This window comes from Rhagoletis pomonella, unplaced genomic scaffold (genome assembly GCF_013731165.1).
Source record: "Rhagoletis pomonella isolate Grant_MI unplaced genomic scaffold, Rhpom_1.0 Rhpom_scaffold_00249, whole genome shotgun sequence".
Classification (NCBI taxonomy): domain Eukaryota; kingdom Metazoa; phylum Arthropoda; class Insecta; order Diptera; family Tephritidae; genus Rhagoletis; species Rhagoletis pomonella.
In genome coordinates this window covers 86886-109132 of record NW_023458803.1, presented here as the reverse complement: position 1 = coordinate 109132, position 22247 = coordinate 86886, and the positions used below count along the sequence as shown (strand labels likewise).

At 39.3% G+C, this 22247-nt stretch overlaps 1 protein-coding gene across 1 annotated transcript in view; it reads right to left on the bottom strand.

The window, feature by feature from the left end:
- Positions 1 to 18159: 18159 nt before the first annotated feature.
- The window catches only part of LOC118750464 (ceramide transfer protein-like), a gene marked incomplete at its 5' end in the record, with an annotated part of 56041 nt that continues 51953 nt past the window's right edge, over positions 18160 to 22247 (bottom strand). Inside the window, 5 exon segments of the mRNA XM_036485179.1 lie at positions 18160 to 18472; positions 18548 to 18683; positions 19550 to 19752; positions 19826 to 20057; positions 20135 to 20362. Of these exon segments, the coding sequence (XP_036341072.1) occupies positions 18345 to 18472; positions 18548 to 18683; positions 19550 to 19752; positions 19826 to 20057; positions 20135 to 20362 (927 nt within the window). The 3' untranslated portion in view covers positions 18160 to 18344.

The following is a 22247-nucleotide window of genomic DNA, read 5'->3' as shown; positions in this document are numbered from 1 at the left end:
TTTGAACAGTATTTAAAAACAAAAGTAAACACAAACGCTTTTGACCACGAAGCCGAGAAAATAATTCGAGAAAATGGTCGCTATTTTATTATCACTTTAATAAAGGAATACGCCAACGCTTCCCTACAAATATTGCCACACTAAAAAAAATTGACTTTTGTCGGTTGGAAATGCATTAAGAGTAATTAAACCAAAAGTATTTGTTCAACTACAGCAACAAAAGCACAAATATAATGCCGACGAAATAACATCCATAGAGATGCAATGGCAACGGTTAACGTTACATACCTGGAGTAATTTAGACTCAACTGTAAAATTTTGGGCCGGAGTTTATCAATTTCGAAATGCCCTAGGAGAAAACCCTTTTGCTGACCTTTCCAACCTAGTTTTTAGTTTTCTTGTTTTGCCTATAAGTAATGCAGAAGTAGAGCGAATATTTAGTTCAATGAATATAATAAAAACTAAGCAAAGAAATCCAATGTGCGTTAAAACGTTAAACGCTATTTTATATATAAGATACGGTTTAAAACGTGAAGAAAAATGCTGCCATAATGTTACTGTAGATGGCGATCTCTTAAAATTATTGAATTCAGGGGATATATACAATAGTGATTCATTTGATGATGAGGAATATACACTCGATATAAATTAATGGTGTTAACTAGTCTTTCGTTTCCTGCGATTTATTTAAATAAAGCATGTGAATTTTCACTAAAACATTTTAGCCGTTTTTTGCCAGAGTCTATATGAAATTTCACTAAAACATTTTAGCCGTTTTTAGCCGCTTTTTTTTGACAATCTAGCCGGTCGGCCCAAAAAGTTCTGGCAACACTGCTGAAGGAATTGATTCCTAATTACAATTCCTTGTAATCTGTAATTGGGAGTAATTTAATTCCTAAAGGAATGATTACGACCCAGCTCTGCGTACAAATAGACAATTTATTATTGGTTGTGATGCGAATGCCCACGAGACGGTGTGGGGCAGCTCCGATATCAACGTAAGGGGTGAGTACCTCTTAGAATATCTGTTACAAAATAACATAGAATTTGCGAACAGGGGTTGCAAACCTACATTTGGTTCTGCCGTCAGGGAGAGGGTACTAGATCTCACTCTCTGCAGCAGATCAATTTCCGATTGTGTTTGGAATTGGCAAGTGTCGGAAGAAGCATCGCTCTCGGATCATCAACACATAGTCTTCGAGATCTCAGGGCCATCTGAGCCCCGAGGCTTGACTTTCCAGCCCAAGAAAACTGACTGAGCCCTTTTTAAAACGTTAGTAAAGGTTAGGGCAGACTCGTTGCTAACCACCATTGACTCAGTCGACGAAATGGATGTCGCAGCGGATCTGCTTAACAGAGTTCTGTTGGAATCCTTCCATGACAGCACAGTTACTTGTTCCACCTTGATGAAACGTAAGGTTCCCTGGTGGAATGGGGAACTGGATGCTAAGCGTAAAACTGTCAGGAAGCTCTTCAACAGGGCCAAAAGGACACATCAGTGGGACGAGTATAAGGCATGTCTCACTGACTATAACAAGGTTATTAGGTGCTCAAAGAGGGATTCATAGAGGCGACATTGTGGATCAATTGTAACGTTACCTGAGTCCTCGCGTCTGCATAAAATTTTATCAAAGGAGTCTTCCAATGGGATAGGCCTCCTAAGGAGGCAAGATGGCACCCTTACGAACAATAACAGGGAGACTCTAAATCATCTACTTCAAGTGCATTTCCCAGGTTCCTTGGTGGATCATGATCTGATTACCTATGTCTCCTCGGAACACAGGTTCCCTAGAGTGAGAAGTCAAAGCAGATCTGGCTCCATCTTTGACAGGGACAAGGTACGATGGGCGGTAGAGTCTTTTGAACCCTTCAAAGCAGCGGGTGGTGATGGGATCTTCCCAGCACTACTCCAAAGAAGCATTGAGGATATTGTTGATCCCCTGATCTGTATATTTAGGTCTAGTTATTGCTGGGAATACATACCGTATGCTTGGAGGAAGGTGTCCGTGTTATTTATTCCGAAATCGGGCAACAGGCCCCTTGACTTAGCTAAATCATACAGACCTATTAGCTTAACTTCCTTCACCCTCAAAACTTTAGAGAGACTTCTAGACCTCCACATTAGGGAGAGACTTAACACTTTCACTCCCTTACATCACACACAATTCGCGTATGTTAAAGGGAAATCCACGGATTCGGCCCTACATTATCTGGTTAGTAGGATCGAAAGTGCCTTCGAGGCAAAGGAGATCGCTCTGTGTACCTTCTTGGACATCGAGGGGGCTTTCGATAATACTGCCTATGGATCTATCTCAAGGGCATTGGCCCAAAGGGGCTTAGATCCTACTACTGTTGGTTGGATCCACGCTATGCTTCGTGAGCGCGAAATTACATCGTCCTTGGGCAATACTCAAGTGAAGATCAGAGCCGTGAGAGGCTGCCCACAGGGAGGGGTCCTTTCTCCCTTGCTTTGGTCACTTGTTGTGGATGACCTCTTAATCAGACTACATGAGTGTGGTTACGATGTTGTGGGATACGCAGATGACCTTGCAATTATTGTTACGGGGAAATTCGGCAGTACTGTATCTGACGTTACGTGCGCAGCTCTTCGCGTGGTCTCTAACTGGTGTGCCAATGAGGGCCTCAGCATAAATCCTCGGAAGGCTGTTCTAATACCGTTTACAACAAGATATAAACCGAACCTTGGTTCGGTCACTCTTGCAGGAACAGTACTTGAATATTCCGATGAAGTCAAATATCTGGGGATAACGCTAGATAAGAGACTTAATTGGAACTCCCATCTTGACAGAACGATTGCTAAAGCCCCACGGGCCATGTGGGCCTGCAGAAGACTTTTTGGTAGGAAATGGGGGTTGAGCTCAAGGCTGATTGAGTGGCTCTACCGTATGATCGTCCGTCCGATTGTGTCCTATGCATCCATAGCGTGGTGGCAGAAGACAATGCAAAAAGCTGCCATTCTTCGCCTTAACAAGCTGCAAAGATTGGCATGTCTATCCGTCACGTGATCTATAAGAACGTGTCCAACTGCGGCTCTAGAGTCGCTCCTGGGATGGACTCCTCTGCATATTTTCATTCAGGAATCAGCAGCCACGAGGGAGCTGCAACTTCGACTATCTAACGACGGCTTCTTCGTAAAGAAGCCTCATGCAGGTATTCTTGGGAAGATACCAGGGTTGGATATATGCGGAATCTCTGATTCCATGACTAAAGAGGTCTGCTTTGGCAGAAAATTCCAAGTGATAATCCCCGATCGCGAAGATTGGGCAAAAGGGCTCCCTGCCCTTGATCTCAGATATGTACATTGGTACACAGATGGATCAAGGATGGCAGACAGAGCGGGTGCAGGCATCTTTGAACCGAGCACTAAACTTACAATTCCCATGGGCAAATGGCCCACGGTGTTTCAGGCTGAAATAGTCGCAATCTTAAACTGCGCAAAATTAAACCTTAAAGGGTTTAAAGGGCGCTTTTTTAGTTATCTTTTCAGATAGCCAAGCAGCCATCCGGGCCCTTTCAAACAGGACTATCAAATCTAAGTTGGTTAGAGACTGCTTTAACTCGCTACAATTTTTGGCAGCCAAAAACACGGTAACATTGTGCTGGGTACCAGGCCATTCTAGAATCGAAGGCAACGAGATCGCTGATGAGTTGGCACGTGAAGGATCGATTACTGCCTTTTCGGGACCTGAACCATTCTGTGGTCTCAGTTGGTCCTCTTCGAGAGCCATAATCACTGAGTGGGTACACTCAGAACGCAGTAAGTACTGGGGAGCGGTGGGGGCCTTAGACAGGCCAGGCTATTCGGCTACCCCTTTAACAGGAACGACATCGTCCTATAAAACAGAATTGACATCAGGTTACTTTCTGGGTATCTGACTGGTCACAACCAATTGCGGTTCCACTTACACCGAATAGGGGCGATCACAGAGCCGGATTGCCGGCTCTGCCTCGAGGCCGACGAAACTTCGGAGCATATTCTCTGTGACTGTCCGGCTTTGGCCAGACAGAGACTAATTTATTTTAAATCTTCGTTGGTCGAACCCTTTGTTATAAGGAATTCGTCTACCAAGGACCTTTTAGGATTCATAAGGGAAGCCGAAGGTATCTTGGCCACATTGGATTAGGGACTCCTTTATAGAGATACAAAAGTACTTTTAGGTCGCGGTGTCTCTGTTTCTATTACACCCAGTAAATTAACTAACTAACTAACTAACATACTGTAAAGCTTCTAGGACATTCACTATAGAACCGGGTCATTGTTGCCGCCAGGGAGTGAAGAGGAAAACATTTATTTCGCTTTGCGAATAACCGTGCTATGAAATGCCGCACAACTGGAGAATTTCATGAACGGATATAACACTTTCCTTAGGTTATTTAAAGCGACAAATGACCACCAAACCTTAATCTTAGCAGACAAATGTGCCAATGAAAAACGTAAACGTGAATTGTTGGTGAAAATGTTGCACCAAAAAGTTTCAATAAAATATATAAAAATTTTGGGCGGGACGAAGTTCGCCGGGTCTGCTAGTAACATATATTTAAGAAAGTCTTTTCATGAACAATTGCGTATTGAGCATTATGCTGCTAAATTTCAATAACTATTCTATTGAAATAAAGCGAAACTAACATCTGTAAAATATCCTTTGAAATCTTTAGGTGCGTTCGACAAGTCAAAAATTTGTGATAGTTTTTCCAAATTTTTACTGTATGGCGTTCGATAACGACAAAAAATTATCCAACACACAAAAATTGAGAGAGCAAGTGTTCATTTTGACGCAAGAGAAGCGTTCATTTTGTACTGGCAAAATTTTAAACAGCAAAAATTATCCAACACGAAAATATATGATCACAAAACATATAGTTGCAATTTCTGTAAACAAACAAAATTGCATTTTCCGAGTTTTGGTATTTATATGCTTTTTGGCTGCCTGCTATGTGACTTTATGATAGCGCCAACTACTTTTTACTTCTAGAAATGTTCCTGGCGAACATTGAACGTTCACTTTCCTTTTTTCTCTATGGAGGCAACATGAATTTCAGTTTGTTTACAAATAAAACATAAACAAAGTCAGCTGGTGAGTCTTCTTCTTCCGGTTTTTGCAAGTAATGGTTAATTTCCTGATCGTTTACTTTTTTCCTTTTTCATCTCTTTGGGAGAAAATTTTCGCTTACTCTCTTGATTTTGATTGTTGGCTGGTGTTGGCTAATTTTGTTATCGAACGCAACTTTTATCTCTTAAGATTTTGACTATATATTTGCCTATAATTCAATTAAATTTTTTGCAACATATAAATCTGATAAGTTATCTCCCCATCATACGTGATTGTGCTCATAACACTACAATTTTATAGAATCTGATACAAGTCTACATCAGACTATGAAGGGTTTATAATAATAATAATAATAGATTGGCGCCTACACATATGTTAGTGCTTGGCCGAGCTTCTCCTCCAAAACGTGGCGTGCGCCCTAATGTTGTCACACAAGGGGGAGGGATCTACAGTTTTACGCCGACTGCGAACGGCGATTGTATTTTTATGAGAAGCTGTTTTTCATCGCAGAAATACACTCGGAGTTTTGCCATTGACTGCCGAGGGGCGACCACTGTTAAGAAAAAACTTTTTTTCATATATTTTTGCGATGGCACGTTGACCAGGGATTGAACCAAGGCCCTGCGGAGTGTAAGCGCGCACTTCTTACCACTACACCACAGCGGCCGCCGAAAGAGTTTATAAGTCTATTTATTTTATTTGTTTTTTTTTATCGGCCTTTAAATTGTAAACTGATGTAATTTTTATTTTGTAAGCTCGAGGCCTAGAGAATACATAAGACACAGGTTTTAGTTCTTTAATTTTTAATATCGATATTTCGTCCTCAATCTGAGGTCATCTTCAGGAAGTCTTAGTTGTCGGTCGACCGGGCACAACTAAGAGTTCCTGAAGATTACGTCAGATTAAGGTCGAAATATCGATATCAAAAATTAAAGAACTAAAACCTGTGTTTTATGTATGCTATTTATTTTGTTAAAAATTGTTTATGTTCTAACTTTTCTATAGAAGCGATAAATGCATTAACATTTTTTTATCTAAGATTAACAAAGTTGTGGAAACCACCGTATCTGATTTGAAATTGTCTTGGATGGCATTGGAAAAGAATAATTATTCAGAAAGGAGAAAACACACAACATGGTACTTTAGATGACATTTTGCATATTTTAAGTTATTAAACATAAGTGCTTTTTGTAGTAAAGTTAAATAAATATTAGTTGCGACGATAATACGAAGATTTTCCTATCAAAATTATTAGCGTAGGATGATTTTTGACCTAGTTAGAAGTTTTAAGGATAAGCGAGTTTTACTTTTTAATCCGGCAATAGAAGATCCCAATTGTAGCTCAAACAGTTGTTTACGATAACAGAACAAGAATGCGAAGAAAAAATGGATGAACAAAGCCTTTTGGTTAAACCTTGCCCAAGCGAACCGTACGTGTAACGTGGCCAGTGTTTTGTGTAACGTTGACAATTGGGTAAGCAGATGACTACCTGCATTCATTGTAGATGACATACTGAAAAGCTAGCAATGTTCGCTCACCCGTTTCGCAGAAATTTCAAACTTTCTGACACAACCCATCATTAAACTTCCAAATAGTGTAACGTAGCCAGTGCACATTCGAATGCCTATAACTTTGAGACCCAAGGAATTATTAAAACCTTTCTTTTACAGATACAGAGATTGGATCGTGCGTGATCATATCACCTAAAAAGCCCAGTTGGTTTTGTGTTATTTAGTGGACAATTGATTCATACTTAAGAAAAAATGTGTGCGAATGTAACGTAGCCAGTCAAATAATCGGCCATATTCGAAAGACTGCACTTAATCTCTCTTAATCGTTTTCTGCTCCTGGCCAGTTTTCTAAGCTGTCATCCTCTGACGAATCATTCAACCAGAACTCCGTTGTACTAATTAAAATTTTTGTACCACGTTTTTATAACCTCGATTTCTTTTTTATTTCATTTTAATTTGCACAAATTTACATATGTACATATGAACTATAAACACACTATTTAGTTGGCTCGATTTGTAAACAAAGCTTCTCAACGGTGAAAAATATACTATTGTGAACAACCTAAATGAGCGAAATTCACAATAGCGCTATTCTTCATCGAATGAGCACCATAATACCAAATGAAAATTCGTTCGATCAGTTCGGTTGGAAGAGTCGAATTTAGTTAACATACATTTACACAAGTTATATGAAATAATAAAATATGAGTGTCAAACGAATAAGTGTTGCGAACTCTTTGCCCTACAAGACGCACATGACTAAAACTCCAACACATTCACAAGTAAAATTAACACATATGCAAAAATGTATATGCCAGTCGAGTCGGGTAGAACAGTGACAATGGTTGCGTTCATAAGACGTAGCTGTTTAGCTCATCTGCTACGAAACTGCTGGCAACTGTTGAACCCAACAATTACGTCTTATAAACGGCTTGATGAATATGCTGCCAAATGAACAGCTGATAAATGTAAACAAATGAAATTGCAACAAATAGAGATAGTTGCGCCGATACTATTTAGAATTCGACGCTGAGCGGCCGCCGTGTTGAAAAAATCGTTCAATGTTACAATGAATTAAACTTGTGTAAAGTTATATAGCAAACATCTTAAAAACATATATTTAGGAACGTAGTATTATTATTAAATATTTTATTTGTTTTTATCACGTCAGTAATATAAAATATAATAAATTTGTTTGCAACTGCCACATAACAAAGCGGCGTTAAATTTAATATAAGCGGCGTAAGTCTTTTCGATCAGCTGTGTAGGCTAAGCCCAACACGTTGAGTTCAGGTAGCGTAAAAATTTTCCGCTGGAAAAAATGGCGGAAAGTTGCCAACTGTTGGGCTGAGCGTAACTACTCATCTATGCGTTTCTAATACAAACAGCCAACGGTTACCCAACAGCTACGACTTACGAACGCACCCAATCATTTTACCTGTCATATGATTGACAATGCTGATAGAATACGAATTTTTTTCGGTGACTATCATTTCACCGGTCATATGATTGTCACTCATGATGGAAAGGTTCCCAAGAAAAGAAAATATGTACATCATTATAAATCACAATAAAAAAATTCTAGAAGCGAAAGGGCGCGATCGAAAGTTTTACCGAGAAAGTGCTAAGAAATCAACGATAATTATTTAGAAAAAAAATTAAAGTGTTTTAAAATTAAACAGAAAATTTTAATAATGCCATGAGCAGAGAAAAGCTCATGTTGTTTAATATGACGTCGAAACCCTTTAATTGTGATCAGTCATATTTGACCAACTTGTATAGCAAGTATGATTTGTCAATACTGACCTAAGATCCCATCAAGCATGATTATTCATTTGTGACCAAATTTTATATCATTGATGATTCACATGCATACGATTTTTTCCATCAAATTTTGCACATTGCCCTTAATATTTTGAAAGACTCTTTCATACAAAGTAATGACAAGTATTTCTATCAGGATTGTCCGCCATTTTACCGGTCAAATGATTGTCACTGTTCTTGCACGGTAGTTTGAACATTTAAAATAGTTTTGAGGTGCTTGATGAGGGTTGCCACATGTTAGAAAAGGTAAGTTCAAATAATTTAATAATTTAAATGAATTATTAAAAGATGGGTATCAATCGAAATGAGTTTGCCACATGTTTAGAAAATCAGATTCGATTTGAGTTAAAAGTATGTTCACATATAAATATTATCTCAATCAAACCTCTTTTTCAATCACCCCGTTCCAGATGCTTCACGATTTGCAGGTTTTTACAGGAAGTCGTTCCAGGTGACCACCTCCCATAAGGTTTATTAATGGAGAAAACAGCTGTTCCTGCAAATCGTGAATTTCGTGAAGCATCTGGAACGCAACTATTATGAGCTGTCAAATTTGTTGTGCTTGTTATTTTCACATCTCACGGAGAAGTTAAGTTTCTTCTCCGTGCCGCCGTGATCACTTTTTTCTGCTATATTAAGCACTTTAAATATATTTTAACTTAGTATTTTATTAAAAATACCTTTACAAACCTCTTTTCCTTGCTAGGGTCCATTTTTGTTTACTTTTACATTTGGGATTTCTCCTCTTCTTCGCAAAAATAATCGATAAAACTAGGTTGGCCACCGAAAAGTTATCGGTTAAATCTGAGATAATTTTATAATTACAGATTAACAAGGGACAAATTTTATATGGCTAATCTCTTTTTCTAATTACAGGTGGATTTAATTTAACTATGCATGAAGTTACATGAAATATTAAAATATGGTTCGAAAACGGAAGTGGTAAGAATTTTTTCGTTTGAACATTTAGAATATTTAAAAGGTGTTTGAAGAGGGTTGCCACCAGTTTATATTAAAATTATGTAATAAGTTAAATGAACTATTAAAATATCTGTATCAATCGAATCTGTTTAAAGGGCTTTATACTATATTTATGAGAGTTGCCACTTATTTAGGAAATCGAAGTTAATTCCTCAGTCAATTGAAGTTGTATCACAATGTCAAACAAAAGACACTTAAGACGATTTTAGTTTGAAAATTTTTTGAAGATTGCTGCCACATGTTTGAAAAGTCGAATTTAGTTAACTTATACTTAAGTTATATAAAATATTTATGAGATCAATTGAAAGCTTTAGTTATAAAATAATTTTTATTAAAGGTACCACCTTTTCGAAAAGTTATATTTACATACATATCGTCACCTGAAATGCAAAAAGAAGTAACAACATCGTAAATGAAATGGAAAAAGTTGTGACTAATATTTTAATTTTTGTTTCATAAAATGGTGTGGTGGGTTGTAACTCGATGAAATCCATCATATAAATCAAAAAGTGAATTTTGATTGTTTTATTAGTTATGAATTTTTGTAATTCAACGATGATGTTTGTTACGTCTTTTTGTATTTTAGGTGACGATATATAACTACATAAATATAATATGCAAAGGCAGTTCAGTTGAAGGTCATCAGATCTGCACGGTTCTTTCGAATTTTAGATGTCAAATTAAAGAGCTTGGCCAGTAGATGTGCAATAATAATGAAGTTACAACACCATGCGAGATCTCTCTTCACTTATAACTTGCTGTCTCCACAGTTTTTATCTTGATAATCAGCCCTATTCTGCATTTCCAATCGAATCAAAGTTTTCTCCATTTGACAACTTTGGTATTCTGCGTTCCGTTTCCTTTCGATCAATTTTCGAAATTTACGATTATATCTATTCTACATTTCGATCGGAGTTCCGTTTTTCTAAGTTGCAAATTTGTTGACGGGGAACGTTTCGATTGTTATTTTCGTGGAAAGAGGAAGCACACGCGTTTTTGTTTTCATTATCTATAAATAAGACTGTGAAATGCACTGAATACAATTTATTCTTTGTATATAAAATTAATAGAAGTATGTACATACATACATACCAACATATATACATAAAATGAGAAGTTATATAAAAAAAAGATGTTTTTATTATTGCACTCGTTTTTACTTACTTTTTAAAAAAAGTTATGTTGTCGAATTCGAATTTGCTATGGAGCTTTGTTCTTCCCCTCCTCCTGACGGCTTTCAAAATGGAATTCATTTGCGTTCAAATCTTCCACTCTGTAGTAAATGCAAATGTTGTGAAGTGCTCAAACAACGTTTATAGTTTCACTGGCTTTGAGCGATGAGTAATACAGTTCATGAGGAATTTATGACTCTTCACTCATCTGAGAGAGATCAAACATGTCCCTAAATCTCCCCTTTTCAATTTCCACATCAGCAATCTGGGACTCATTCTCCTCTTCAAGCAATAACGCCGCGGCTATGGATTTCATTTTTATAATTATGTTTCCACTTTAATAAAGCACAAACGAAATTTTATTTTTAAATTACAATGATTTTAGATATATTTAGTTATTTTAAAATATTTACAAACTTACAAACTTTAACTTCATAAGCTGCTATAGTTTGGTGGCAAATATTTCTTTTGTTTTTTTCGATTTCACACATTCCTAGGCAAACAGCTGATTTCGAAAGATGTTTTCTCTCTTCCTCTTCCTCTTTCGATTCGATCGTAATGCAGAATACCTAAGTTCGATTCTTGCGGAGCGGAATGCGGGAACGTAATCGAAATGCAGAATAGGGCTGAATGTTATCAGGCAAAATTTTTCCAATGGAGACCACATATTGCTCTTGGCAAGCAATAATTATCAGAGCTTTTATCTTGATAAATATTGCAATTTGGTATTTTGACAGGTACATTTTCATACGCGCGATAACTTCGTGGCGGCAACATTATTGATCTTTTAATATAAAAGCGAAAATTGAGCTGTTTTCTGTTACAATATTTGTTATTATGTATTTGGGTATGAAATAGCATATTTTTTTAATTTTTTAAGTGATTAAATCGGGCAAAAATAGCCATCTTACAAATGCTTTTATGAAGATAAAAAATGCCCACGCACAAATATTGCCTCTGATAAAAATTTTATCAGGCAATAAAAATGGCAGTTGGTAGGCAAAAACTTTTGCCTGTGGAGACGGGCCGTAAACGGCTGGACAGATTTTGATGAAATTTTGTTCCCTGATCGCCTAAAATCTTCCTTACATAAGGGAAATGGCCTAGAGACTTCTTTCTTGGCTTGCTATAGCGTAACGTTAGGCATTCCGTACATTACGCGCCTCATCATAGTAGAGTAATCGTTTCTCCATGCCGAAACGAACGCATGACGACTCGACTTTTGCACACTTGCGTGCCCTGCACATGTCAACAGTTAATAAACACATTCCGCACATAACAAATTCTCTGGCCTTTTTTCCCAACTACAAATTCTGAAAATATTTCTGCAGTGAAATATTGCACGAACGCTTCTGGTTTAATACAATCGGCACGAATCTTAGCACAAAATCATGAATTTTTAATTAATTCCTTTTGAAATGACAAATAATTTTTATTTCCAACACAAAAAAGTAAACAAATGACGATTTCAAAACGGCTAGCGCCTGACAATGTTGGGCGCTTCGGTTCATAAAGCTTTTATGATTAGGCGAAAACATGATTATGAATTGTAATGTACAGATCATCATTCAAATACATATGTTCGGAATAAAAGCTTCATACTTTAGTATGCCGAAACGATTACACTGCTATGATTAGGCGCTTAATGTGCGGAGTGCTTTACCTAGCAGAGAATCATGGTTCGAAAGAGTTCCGGGGCCTGAAGATGCCATAAAGTTCTACACGGACGACACCAAACTAGAAAATAGGGTGGGAGGAGGCGTCTACTCCGAACAATTGGGAACACAAAGATCATTCCGACTACCTGACCACTGTAGTGTCTTTCAAGCCGAATTGGCAGCCATACAAGAAGCCGTTGACAGCCTAAACCTAGCTGTCATCGCCACTACTGAAATATATATATACTCAGACAGTCAGGCGACCCTTATGGCACTGCTCACAGGACATATCCTGATAGGAAGGCACGAAGAACGCCTCGAAGTTAGTCACATCGACTACTGCAGGAGCTGCTAAGACGAAAAAGAGTCTGAATCAATAAGGCACTTACTCTGCGATTGCCCTGCACTGGGCAGGAAAAGGCAGAGTTACCTAGGTATAGGCTTTCTAGACGACGCAACTACTAAGGCTGGAATACGGCACTTGCTAAGGTTCGTAGATTCCACGAATTGGCGTCAGTAGGGGTTTTGGATCCATGTGGTATCACAATGGGCCCTGTTGTTGTTGTTGTTGTTGTAGCGGCTACAACAACCCCGCCCCGCGTTAGCTGCGTTGGATTTTCCAGGCATACGAAGAGGCGATTCGAGTCGTGGGGTGTCTCTCCGCATGCCGGACATTCGTTAGGCACATCTGCATCACGTATGAGTTCAACCTGCTGCAGTAGCCAGAGCAAAGTTGGGCTATTGTGGTTCGTGCCTCCCGAGGAAGACGAAGCTCCGTCTCGTCTATGTCTGGTGGCTGTGTGCCCAGAGCAGCATTCACAGGTCTGGAGCCTACGTAACTTGAGACTGACTCCCTGTGAATGCCGTTACAGGCCTGCCGATAAGCTGACGGATCCAGAGGCTGCTTTATGAACCTCTGGACTTCGTCCGACAGTTCGTAAAGATGCCTTTTGACATGCTTTGGTGAGGGCTCCTTTGCAGCAGGTCTCTGTTCGGGTGTCCACGTCTGTGGCTTCCTACTAGCAATTGCTTGCAGAGCATTACGTTGTGCTCCTTTATAAGGAGCATTTCCCCTTTTCCGTGCAGGTGGTGTTCTGGCGACATCAGAAGGCATCTGGTCGCTGTCCGTAGTCTTGTGTTTTGTGTCGTCTGTAGCTTCATCCACTGCGTCCTACTGGTCCCTGGCCACCACACTGGTGCTGCGTAATTTAGAACCGGCCGGCCAATTGCCATGTATGTTGCCAGAACCGTTTCTTTGTCTTTGCTCGAGGTACTGCCGGCTAGCGACTTGAGGACATTGTTGCTGCTCTGTACTTTGTTGACAATGACGGGCGTGCGCAGAGGGGAGCAGACTGTCGAATGTTACTCCGATTATTTTAGGATTATACACCGTCGGAATTGATGGGTCATCGACGTGAATACCCAGCGGTAGTCTGACCTCCTCCGTCCAGGTGGTAAATAACGTCGCAGAGGATTGTGTAGGGGAGGGGGTTAGAGTCCTAGCAGAGAAGCGAGAAAACTCGGAGAGATACCCGTTTACTTTCGAGCACAGGTCATCAATTCCATTCCCAGACGTTATTATCGAGCAATCGTCAGCGCAAGAGACATTCGCGACTCCCTCTGGTGGTTGTTCTAGGAGCGTGAAGTGACTGACGGTATCAAACGCCTGTGACAGATCCAACGATACTAGAATGTTTCTCTCACAGGAACGGTTGCGGTTTAGGCCACGTGTTATCTAAGTGTTTATGGCGTTAAGTGCTGTTGTTGTACTCTGCACTTTACGGAAACCATGCTGATGTTTCGCTGGGGTCAGGTGGTTCGTATAATACGGAAATAGCAAGGGCTCTAGTGTCTTCGTTACCGGGGAAAGGAGGAAAGACTCCTTTGTTGGCCGGTTTCCCCGGTTTGAGCAGTGGGCCCACTCTCCCCATCTTCCAGATATCTGGAATGACGAAAGTGGCCATTGACAAATTGAGGACCTCCGTTAGGTACGCTACTCCCCCAAGACCCAAATTTTTCATCATCAACATGTCGTCGTCTCAGAAAACGGATGTCGAATGTTACAAAACACGGTTTTGAGAAAATTTACTTTGAAGTTTAAGGTCGAATTAATCCGAAACTGTACGGTAGATTTTTGTAACTTTTGAAGGAGACGTAGTTGGTGTTATTAGATTTGATTTCCCATATTTTTACATTTAATATCTCTTAACGTTAATGAGAAAATTTACTTTTCATTCCGTATACATTTGTCGTAAGTAGCGTTTACTCACCATTTTGTTTTGTCCACAGAACATACGACAATAGTAAAGTATCTATTTCAACGACGATGGTATAATTTGACGAAAAAAACAGACATATTTATTAAATAATGATTACTTATTAGAAAAAACATAACAAAAACATAATCATGTATTTAATAAAAACAATCTGTACATCTCTTATGCTGTAAATATGTTACGAACATACGTTTTCTTTATATAAAAACAAAAAAACAATACTTAAATTCAGTCTTTTGTACATTTTTATCTCTTTCATTTCATTGGAGACTCAGTACAAGCTAAAATTTAAAAATTTAAAATTTTAAAATTAGTTACTTAGTTTAATTTTCAATTTTAATTGTATCGTTATAATAGAGGACCATCCAATTGTCGTAAGTTCAAAGTTTTGCGATACATACGACAAATGTTTTATGATTAAAAAAAGATTACATTTGTATGGGAATTTGTCGTATGTGCCACATACGACAAACGTTTTATGATTAAAAAAAAAAGGTACGTTTGTATGGGAATTTGTCGTATGTGACGCATTTTCAGCACATACAACACAAGGCATACCCAATCATTAATATTATGTAACATACGACAAAATGCGCACGAAATATCTCAAAAACTAATGGAGATATAAAAAAATGGATTGCAGAAATCGAAAGAGCATGTCCAACTTAGTAAATCTGCATCAAAATCCCAAAATCGTGATTTTGCACATTCGTCATCCGTTTTCTGAGGCGACGATGTATATTCCGTCGGGTCCTATGGCTTTTTAGGCTTTGGACTTCCCGATGGCCACCTGAACTTCGCCGCTGGTGAAAACAAGAGGCGCACTTGTTGTTGGCAGTTTGTGCAGCCCTCTGGTCACTCGACGCTTGGCTCTATCCACTGGAGGATGCAGTATAAACTGCCGGCTAAAGTAGCTCGCGTATCTCTCCGGGTCCGGTGAAGCGTGGTCGCCGAAACATATTTCGACTCTGTCGTCGCGCATTGTCGGATTGCACAGTGACCTCACGGTTGATCAAAGCTTGCTCACACCAGAGGCGAAGTAGCAAGTCTTCAAATGATCTTCCCACTTTTTTCGCTTATATACGTTCACAAGCTGCCGAATCTCCGTGTTGAGATTCCTGATATGGGGATTACCGGGATCGGCCTGACGAAGGTTGTCACGCTCATCGGCTAGGACAGCCGCTTCAGCAGGGAAGTTTAGGCGGGGATCCGTTATGCAACCTGCTAGTACGAAGCGAGCTGAAGCAGCAGCGACAACCCTGCGGAACTTGCGTTCACCAAGATGGACGTCGGTGGGTGTGGGGAGGGCAGAGAAGGTTCTTTCGGTAAAATCCGCGAAGCCTTTCCAATCAGCTTTGGTAAAGTTGATATAAGTCCGGTATTCCGCGGAAACAAAGTCGGGAGGTTTATCGATCGAGATGACTATGAGCAGATGGTCTGATACCAAGGACAGCATAGGTCGCTATGATACGCTGTTTATCAGACCAGCGCTGACTATTGTTATGTCTGGCGAATTGCAGTCTGCTCATCCAAGTGTATTCCCCTACGATCATTTGACAGGCTTGAATGCCAAAGATCGTGGTGCGCATTAAAGTCGCCAACTACCATAAGGATTTCACCTCTGCGAAGCGCACCTATTTCAGGGTGATATCCTACCGGGCAGCTGGTTAAATATTTCGCGCTCGACATGACCTGACCGGATAGCAATGCCCTGATATTCTAGGATGGTATCCCGGCGGTCACCACCATTATCTCGCTCGCGATCTGGACGGTGCACATTGTACCCGGCGCAATTCAACAATATTGAATTGCTGTGAAACTTCGTCTCTTGGACCGCAGCCATGCCTTCCCATGAAGACGGTCATCTCCTTAATCTTGCTATGAAGTCCATTACAGTTAAATTGAAGAAGCTTCGTGTGGTTCGGGAGACGTGTTGTTATACCGCCATAGCCTGTGACCGCTGCAGTGGGGTGTGCCGCCCTGTGGTGGTACTGGGTGGCGCCCAAGCTGGAGCTCGGGACTGTGCAGCGCAACACAGGCCCTCGAAATTCCCCGTCCAATCTCGCGTGGTGCGCAGACCTCAACATGCCCAAAGTGGCACCAGCCAAGGCAGGTGTTGCACTTGACTGATATCACATTACGGAATATCCTGGTCTGATATACCGTGCAGATTGTAGGGGGAACTACGAGTTGTTGGCGGCGGCGTGTGGGTAGCGGTGCGGTTGTGTTTCGGTCTATTGTATTGTATTGTGCTGAGGTGTTTGTGCTGAGATGCTCAGGCGGACTGGGGTTTGCCGTGCGGCAGCTCTGTTAAAGCAGCAGGGGGCTACAAATGAAGTGGTCCACTGACGATGTGTCCGAAGGCCTGAGCAAACTCTTAGGTGACTCCACCCGTTGCAAGCATTGCACTTGACTGAGGTGGAGTTGTGGTGTAGTCGTCTCTGGTATACACAGCAAGTGGAAGTTTCTGGCCCAGCATTTGACTCGATGCGAGCCCTGAGCAGTAGAATACGTAGCAGATACAGCCCTATGGACGAACGTCTGAGATATGTCGCCGACCTAAACGGGGTTAGATCGCCGAAACAACCCCGTTTGGGGGCCCTGGTTGGGCCTAAGTGGGCTGGCGCCCTCTGGGCCTAGCGTCCACGTCAACCTATCCTAACCTAACCTAAACAATGAGGATATGGAATATGTGCACTGACTTAATTTTAATGTATTTTCGCGAATTATGAAGGTTAACACTATATTTCATCAAAATCAGATCATATTTAACATTTGGAGCCATATTTTTCCTGTCGACCAATCTTCACTATTTTTCAGATTTATGTTTGTACGGGTAAGACGCATATGCATTTAATCAGAATCTGATAACTTTTAATATGTCCGCCCACAAGAGTGGGAGGCGTGGCAGTAGGCTTATCCTGACCATATTTTAAATTTTCTGTTTTCTGCGAAAGTAGAGCATATACAAAATTTTGTTGAAATTGGACAACGTTTATTTTTTTTGTCCACAGCTTATATGGGGACGTTACACTGTGCGGCGTAATAATAGGAATCATAACTTACACTGCGCGGTATTGAAATCATACCATACAAATCGCCCCGATCTAATGTACATACAAACATTATGATTTCATTTGAAACATAAAGACGCGATTCTTGGGAGCATTTCTTTTTTCTCACACGTATTCATAAGACCAGTGCCAAATAGCACCATTGCATTAAACCACTCAAAGTACGCTAACGTATAAAAAATGTTATGTGAGCAACGTATGTATGTTTATATTTACACTTTCCATGCGTGTTTAAAAATTTGTAGTTAACATATCGATGGCTGAGTGGAAGATCGACCTATATCGGCAGCCAGTTCGAAAACATTCTACCTCAAAAAACTTTTCAAGAACGCCCTATTTCAGAATTCGTTTCAAAAACGCTCTATCTCAGCTGCCGATTCAAAAACGCCCTATATCAGCATATTTTCAATACATTTTGAAGTGAGATAGGGCGTTTTTGAACCGAATTTTGAGATAGGGTGTTTCTCAATAAAATTCTGAAATAGGGCGTTCTTGAAAATTTTTTGAGATAGAGCGTTTTCGAACTGGTAGCCGAGATAGGTCGATCTTCCACTCAGCCATCGATATAAAGAAGCCTCAAACCCTCGTACTGAGTAAAATGTTATTATACGCTTATTTTCTTTCGAGGATCAACCGAACGGTAGTTTTATGTTTTAAATGTTATTTCTTCTTATTATCAACAAAAAAATGGAAACTGAAAAGATATGTTAACAAAAATTTTTCACTCAAATCCATTACAGTTGGAAAACATTGTTTAAGGAAATGACTGCTAATATCAGAACATTATTGGTTTGTTCTTGCATTGATCTATCACATATCCGGTAAAACGTTTCAGGAACTTAGGATACTCGCGCTTGTAAACGGCTCGCAAAGCGGAAGCAGGCGCCCAACCACCAGGATTGACTGCAATGAAGGAACAATTAAAAAATCGAAAATATGTGTTTGGAATTAGTAATTAAACACATTTTCGGCACTCACCAACAGAGCAATATGTGATTTTACAAGCTAATTCGTCGCGACTAAGATCATCATTTTTTGTTTTTCCAGGGGGTAAACGTGTCTGGCAGGCTAAAATTACGGTCAGAAAAATGCGAACGCATTTGCCATTTTTTGACTAGAATTTACAAAAGGAATTACCGAATTATTCAAAATGTACCTATCCATTTTTTTAAGAAATAAACTTTAAGATATCAGTCAGTCTCAAATATGTCTTTTTCACTTTTATGACTTCCGAGCTCAGCAAATACGAGTATCAAAAATTTTAATCTTATGAATTGATATGATCGCCGGATGAACAGAAATAAAATACAGTTATTTGAAATTGGTGCATCGGAATCTTTAAGATACTTTTTTTAATTGTAGACATCGTATGTACCTACATATCTACAAAGATGTCTTATATTTGCATCATATGTTTTTCACTCCATAGAAGGCGTTTTATACATTATCGGCAGAAGTAATCGATAACGGGCAAACCAGGATATAAGGAAATTACACCATACGCTGTGGTATTAGCGTTATACAGTGTTACGACATTCAAATATGCTCAGCTTAGAAGTTTCTAGTAGTCTTCTTCACAAGAAACACGAAACCTGTACAAAAATTGGATAACCTAAAGACAGTGTTCTGAAGGTGGCTTATAATTTTTTTGCTAATAGTTCTGCGTTGCTTAATTTATAAGTGACCGTCTAATCGCCTTTCATAGCAGTTATTTGCTTTTTCCCCTAGTTCGATGGCTGGCATAAGAGCCTTTAAGTGGGGTTTTAATAGAAAAACTTCCGAATAAGACATCTACAAAATGTCATCGACGGACGCCAATATTGAATAAGCGAAAGCATGAATATAAAATTCTTCTGGAGGAAGGACATTTTAAATATAGTAGTTAGCTATGATTGTATTTGATTTATATCTCTATATATCGAGAAGAAACACTAGTGAAAATGATTTATTTTGTTACTGGGTAATAAGGTCAAAACTAACTTCCTGTTTAGAGTAATCCGTGGAGTTATTACAAACGACCCACATATCTACAGCGTCCTCATCAAGTCCATCTGTAATTTTACGCATATGTGACCAAAAAAGGGCATCTCGTTGACTGGCAGGCCATATACGTTTATGTGTTTGTAAGAAGACGAATGTGTCGGGCGAAATTTTTTCTAGAATGGTGCAGTCTTCAAGAGTGGCTACAAGTGTACGAAATAATTGTATTATAAATCCCAGAAATTTAAATAGTTTGAACAACTACTCCGCACTTACTCTCCCACTCATTGCGAAACTCGGGCATGAAGAAGTAATGGCACATTTCACGTGCTGTAACCCCATTAACGCTGTGATATGCTTTCAAGGGATCCATAACTAATCCATTTACTTCTTCTTCTCGCTTGTACATTTTTATTTCACCTTCATCAGCAAATATTTGCCAACCGTTACCACCCTCACCAACTCCTTCGCGAGCATATCGCAACTGTTCACTGCAAACACGATCGATCTAAAATGAAGCCACCAATTTTGAAATAATAATTGTGAAAAACTTAACTTGGTGCTTTACATTCTTTGTGAAATTACCTCCGGCCACAGTATGTGACTTCTGGCTAATCCGCCAGTGCCGAACTCTTCCAGGCTGGGAGTGTTTCCTTCAAGCTGGACTTGATGCGGTGCTTGCGCCACCGTCAAAGATTGCTGCGACTGCAACTTTAGCTTAGCGCGAAGTTGCATGTCTTCCTCGATTTTTTCCAGGCCAGTTTCAACGGCATCAAAGAACTCATCTTCGGGAAGCGTGGAATGTGGACCCTCCTAAAAAATAAAAGATCAATTCAAGAAGGTGCTTTTATAATTGAGACACGAATTTTTCACGCAAATACATATGTAAAGCAAATTGTATGTGAAATGAATACAATTTTGGCGAGGTACATATACCACTAAGAGGATTTCAAGCATACATGTGAAACATGTGTAAATATTAGATACATGAATGACTTCAAATTATATTTAAGTAATTCACAAGGTGTCGTATTATCTTATGTCCTAAAGTTTAAAGGAATCGAAATCATAAGAAAATGTTTTTGGCAATGAGAAATTTTATATGTCTATTATGAATACATCCTTGTGAATACCTCTATTATTATTATTAATCCCAACGGTTGCCCTCCTTCCGTCATCCGAGCTAATTCCGCATGATGTACTGAAATTTGTTTTTTTTGCGCCGATTCACGAAAGGCAGGAGTTTGTTAAGTGTCGAGATCTAAAACTATTCAGCTACAGAACCAAATTCATCAGCTGATTATTATGTATGTATTTACTAGTCAAAAAGCGTACCCTTCGACGGGATTGAATAGAGACATTGACCCGAATACCACTATGCATCATGCTGTATGACACCTGTTTTTTTAGGCGGGAGAGGAAAAGTCTGAAATAAATTTTGATGCAACTAGCACCCTGCCATAACAGACAAGACAGTAATAGCTCGCAAATTTATTTTCGCGCGTTTTAGGACAGTAATGGGCAAATGTGGTTTTCTGTTTGAATGCAAAAATATCATGGCAGAGTGGTTTGGCACCATACAAAGTGCTATTTTTTGTCCCCCGTTTTTAAATTATTTTATCCAAAAACGATCCACTAACAAAACTGTTTTTTTATTATTGTAAGCCGTTTTGTTTTACTTTGCGAACGGTATTTCTTTGATATATTATACCTACTCTATACTATAAAAATATTTGTTCCCGCTCAGGTTATTCGATCACAGATTTACAAAAAAAAGTTTATGCATATTAAACCAAACCTACATATCCCTATGTTATTCGACACGCTGAATGCGAATCCGTCAGTTAGCCAGTTAGCCTCAATCACGTCAGGTTCGTTGTCACTTGAATGCCAAGTAGGGAAAAATTCGTTGAATAAACCCGAATATTCAATACAATTCATCTGAATTTGACCTTGGGATGGCCTTGGCATGACCTTGAGGAATCAAGGGCCCGATATTCGGATTCAGCGACAACAAAAACAAACGTTCTTATTTTTATTGAATATAAATTCTTTGTCCTATTTGACCCTCAAATGACCTCGAAGCTGACATTATGGAGGTTAACGGGCCTCGAACTCGGGTTCAGCGAGTCTAAAACCCCATATATATGAATTTTTAGGTTTATTAATGAATTTTCCTCTAACTGACCTTCAACTGACCACGAACTAAGCATAAACTTTTTTTTTGCAAACCTGTGTAATCAACATTGAAAAACATTTTGAACCATTAAACCAATGATGGGCAAAACGCTACTCGCGAGTAGCGTCTGCGTCGCAGCGCTTATACGTATACAGAAACGACGCAGCGAATTTCAATTCAGTCTGCTTTCAGTTTTCATGAGAGTGACACCACGCTTCGCCGTTGAATATTTTTATTCGTAATTTTAGCGCGTTGTTGCCACCTATATATGTAACAATGCCCAAAATGGCTGCGTATGAGTGCCAATTACAGTTTTTGGTTTTAAAAAAATCCAATAACGCCCAATGCTTGTTATGTGGTAATACGACTACTTGGAATCGTACTTTTAATATAAGGCGACATTATATGTCATGGTAAAAAAATCAAACTGCCGAACTGTGTAAACCAATTTAAAGTTTTTTGTAATGGGTTTTATGTATATATGTATGTACGATACGGCAATTTAATATATTTAGTATA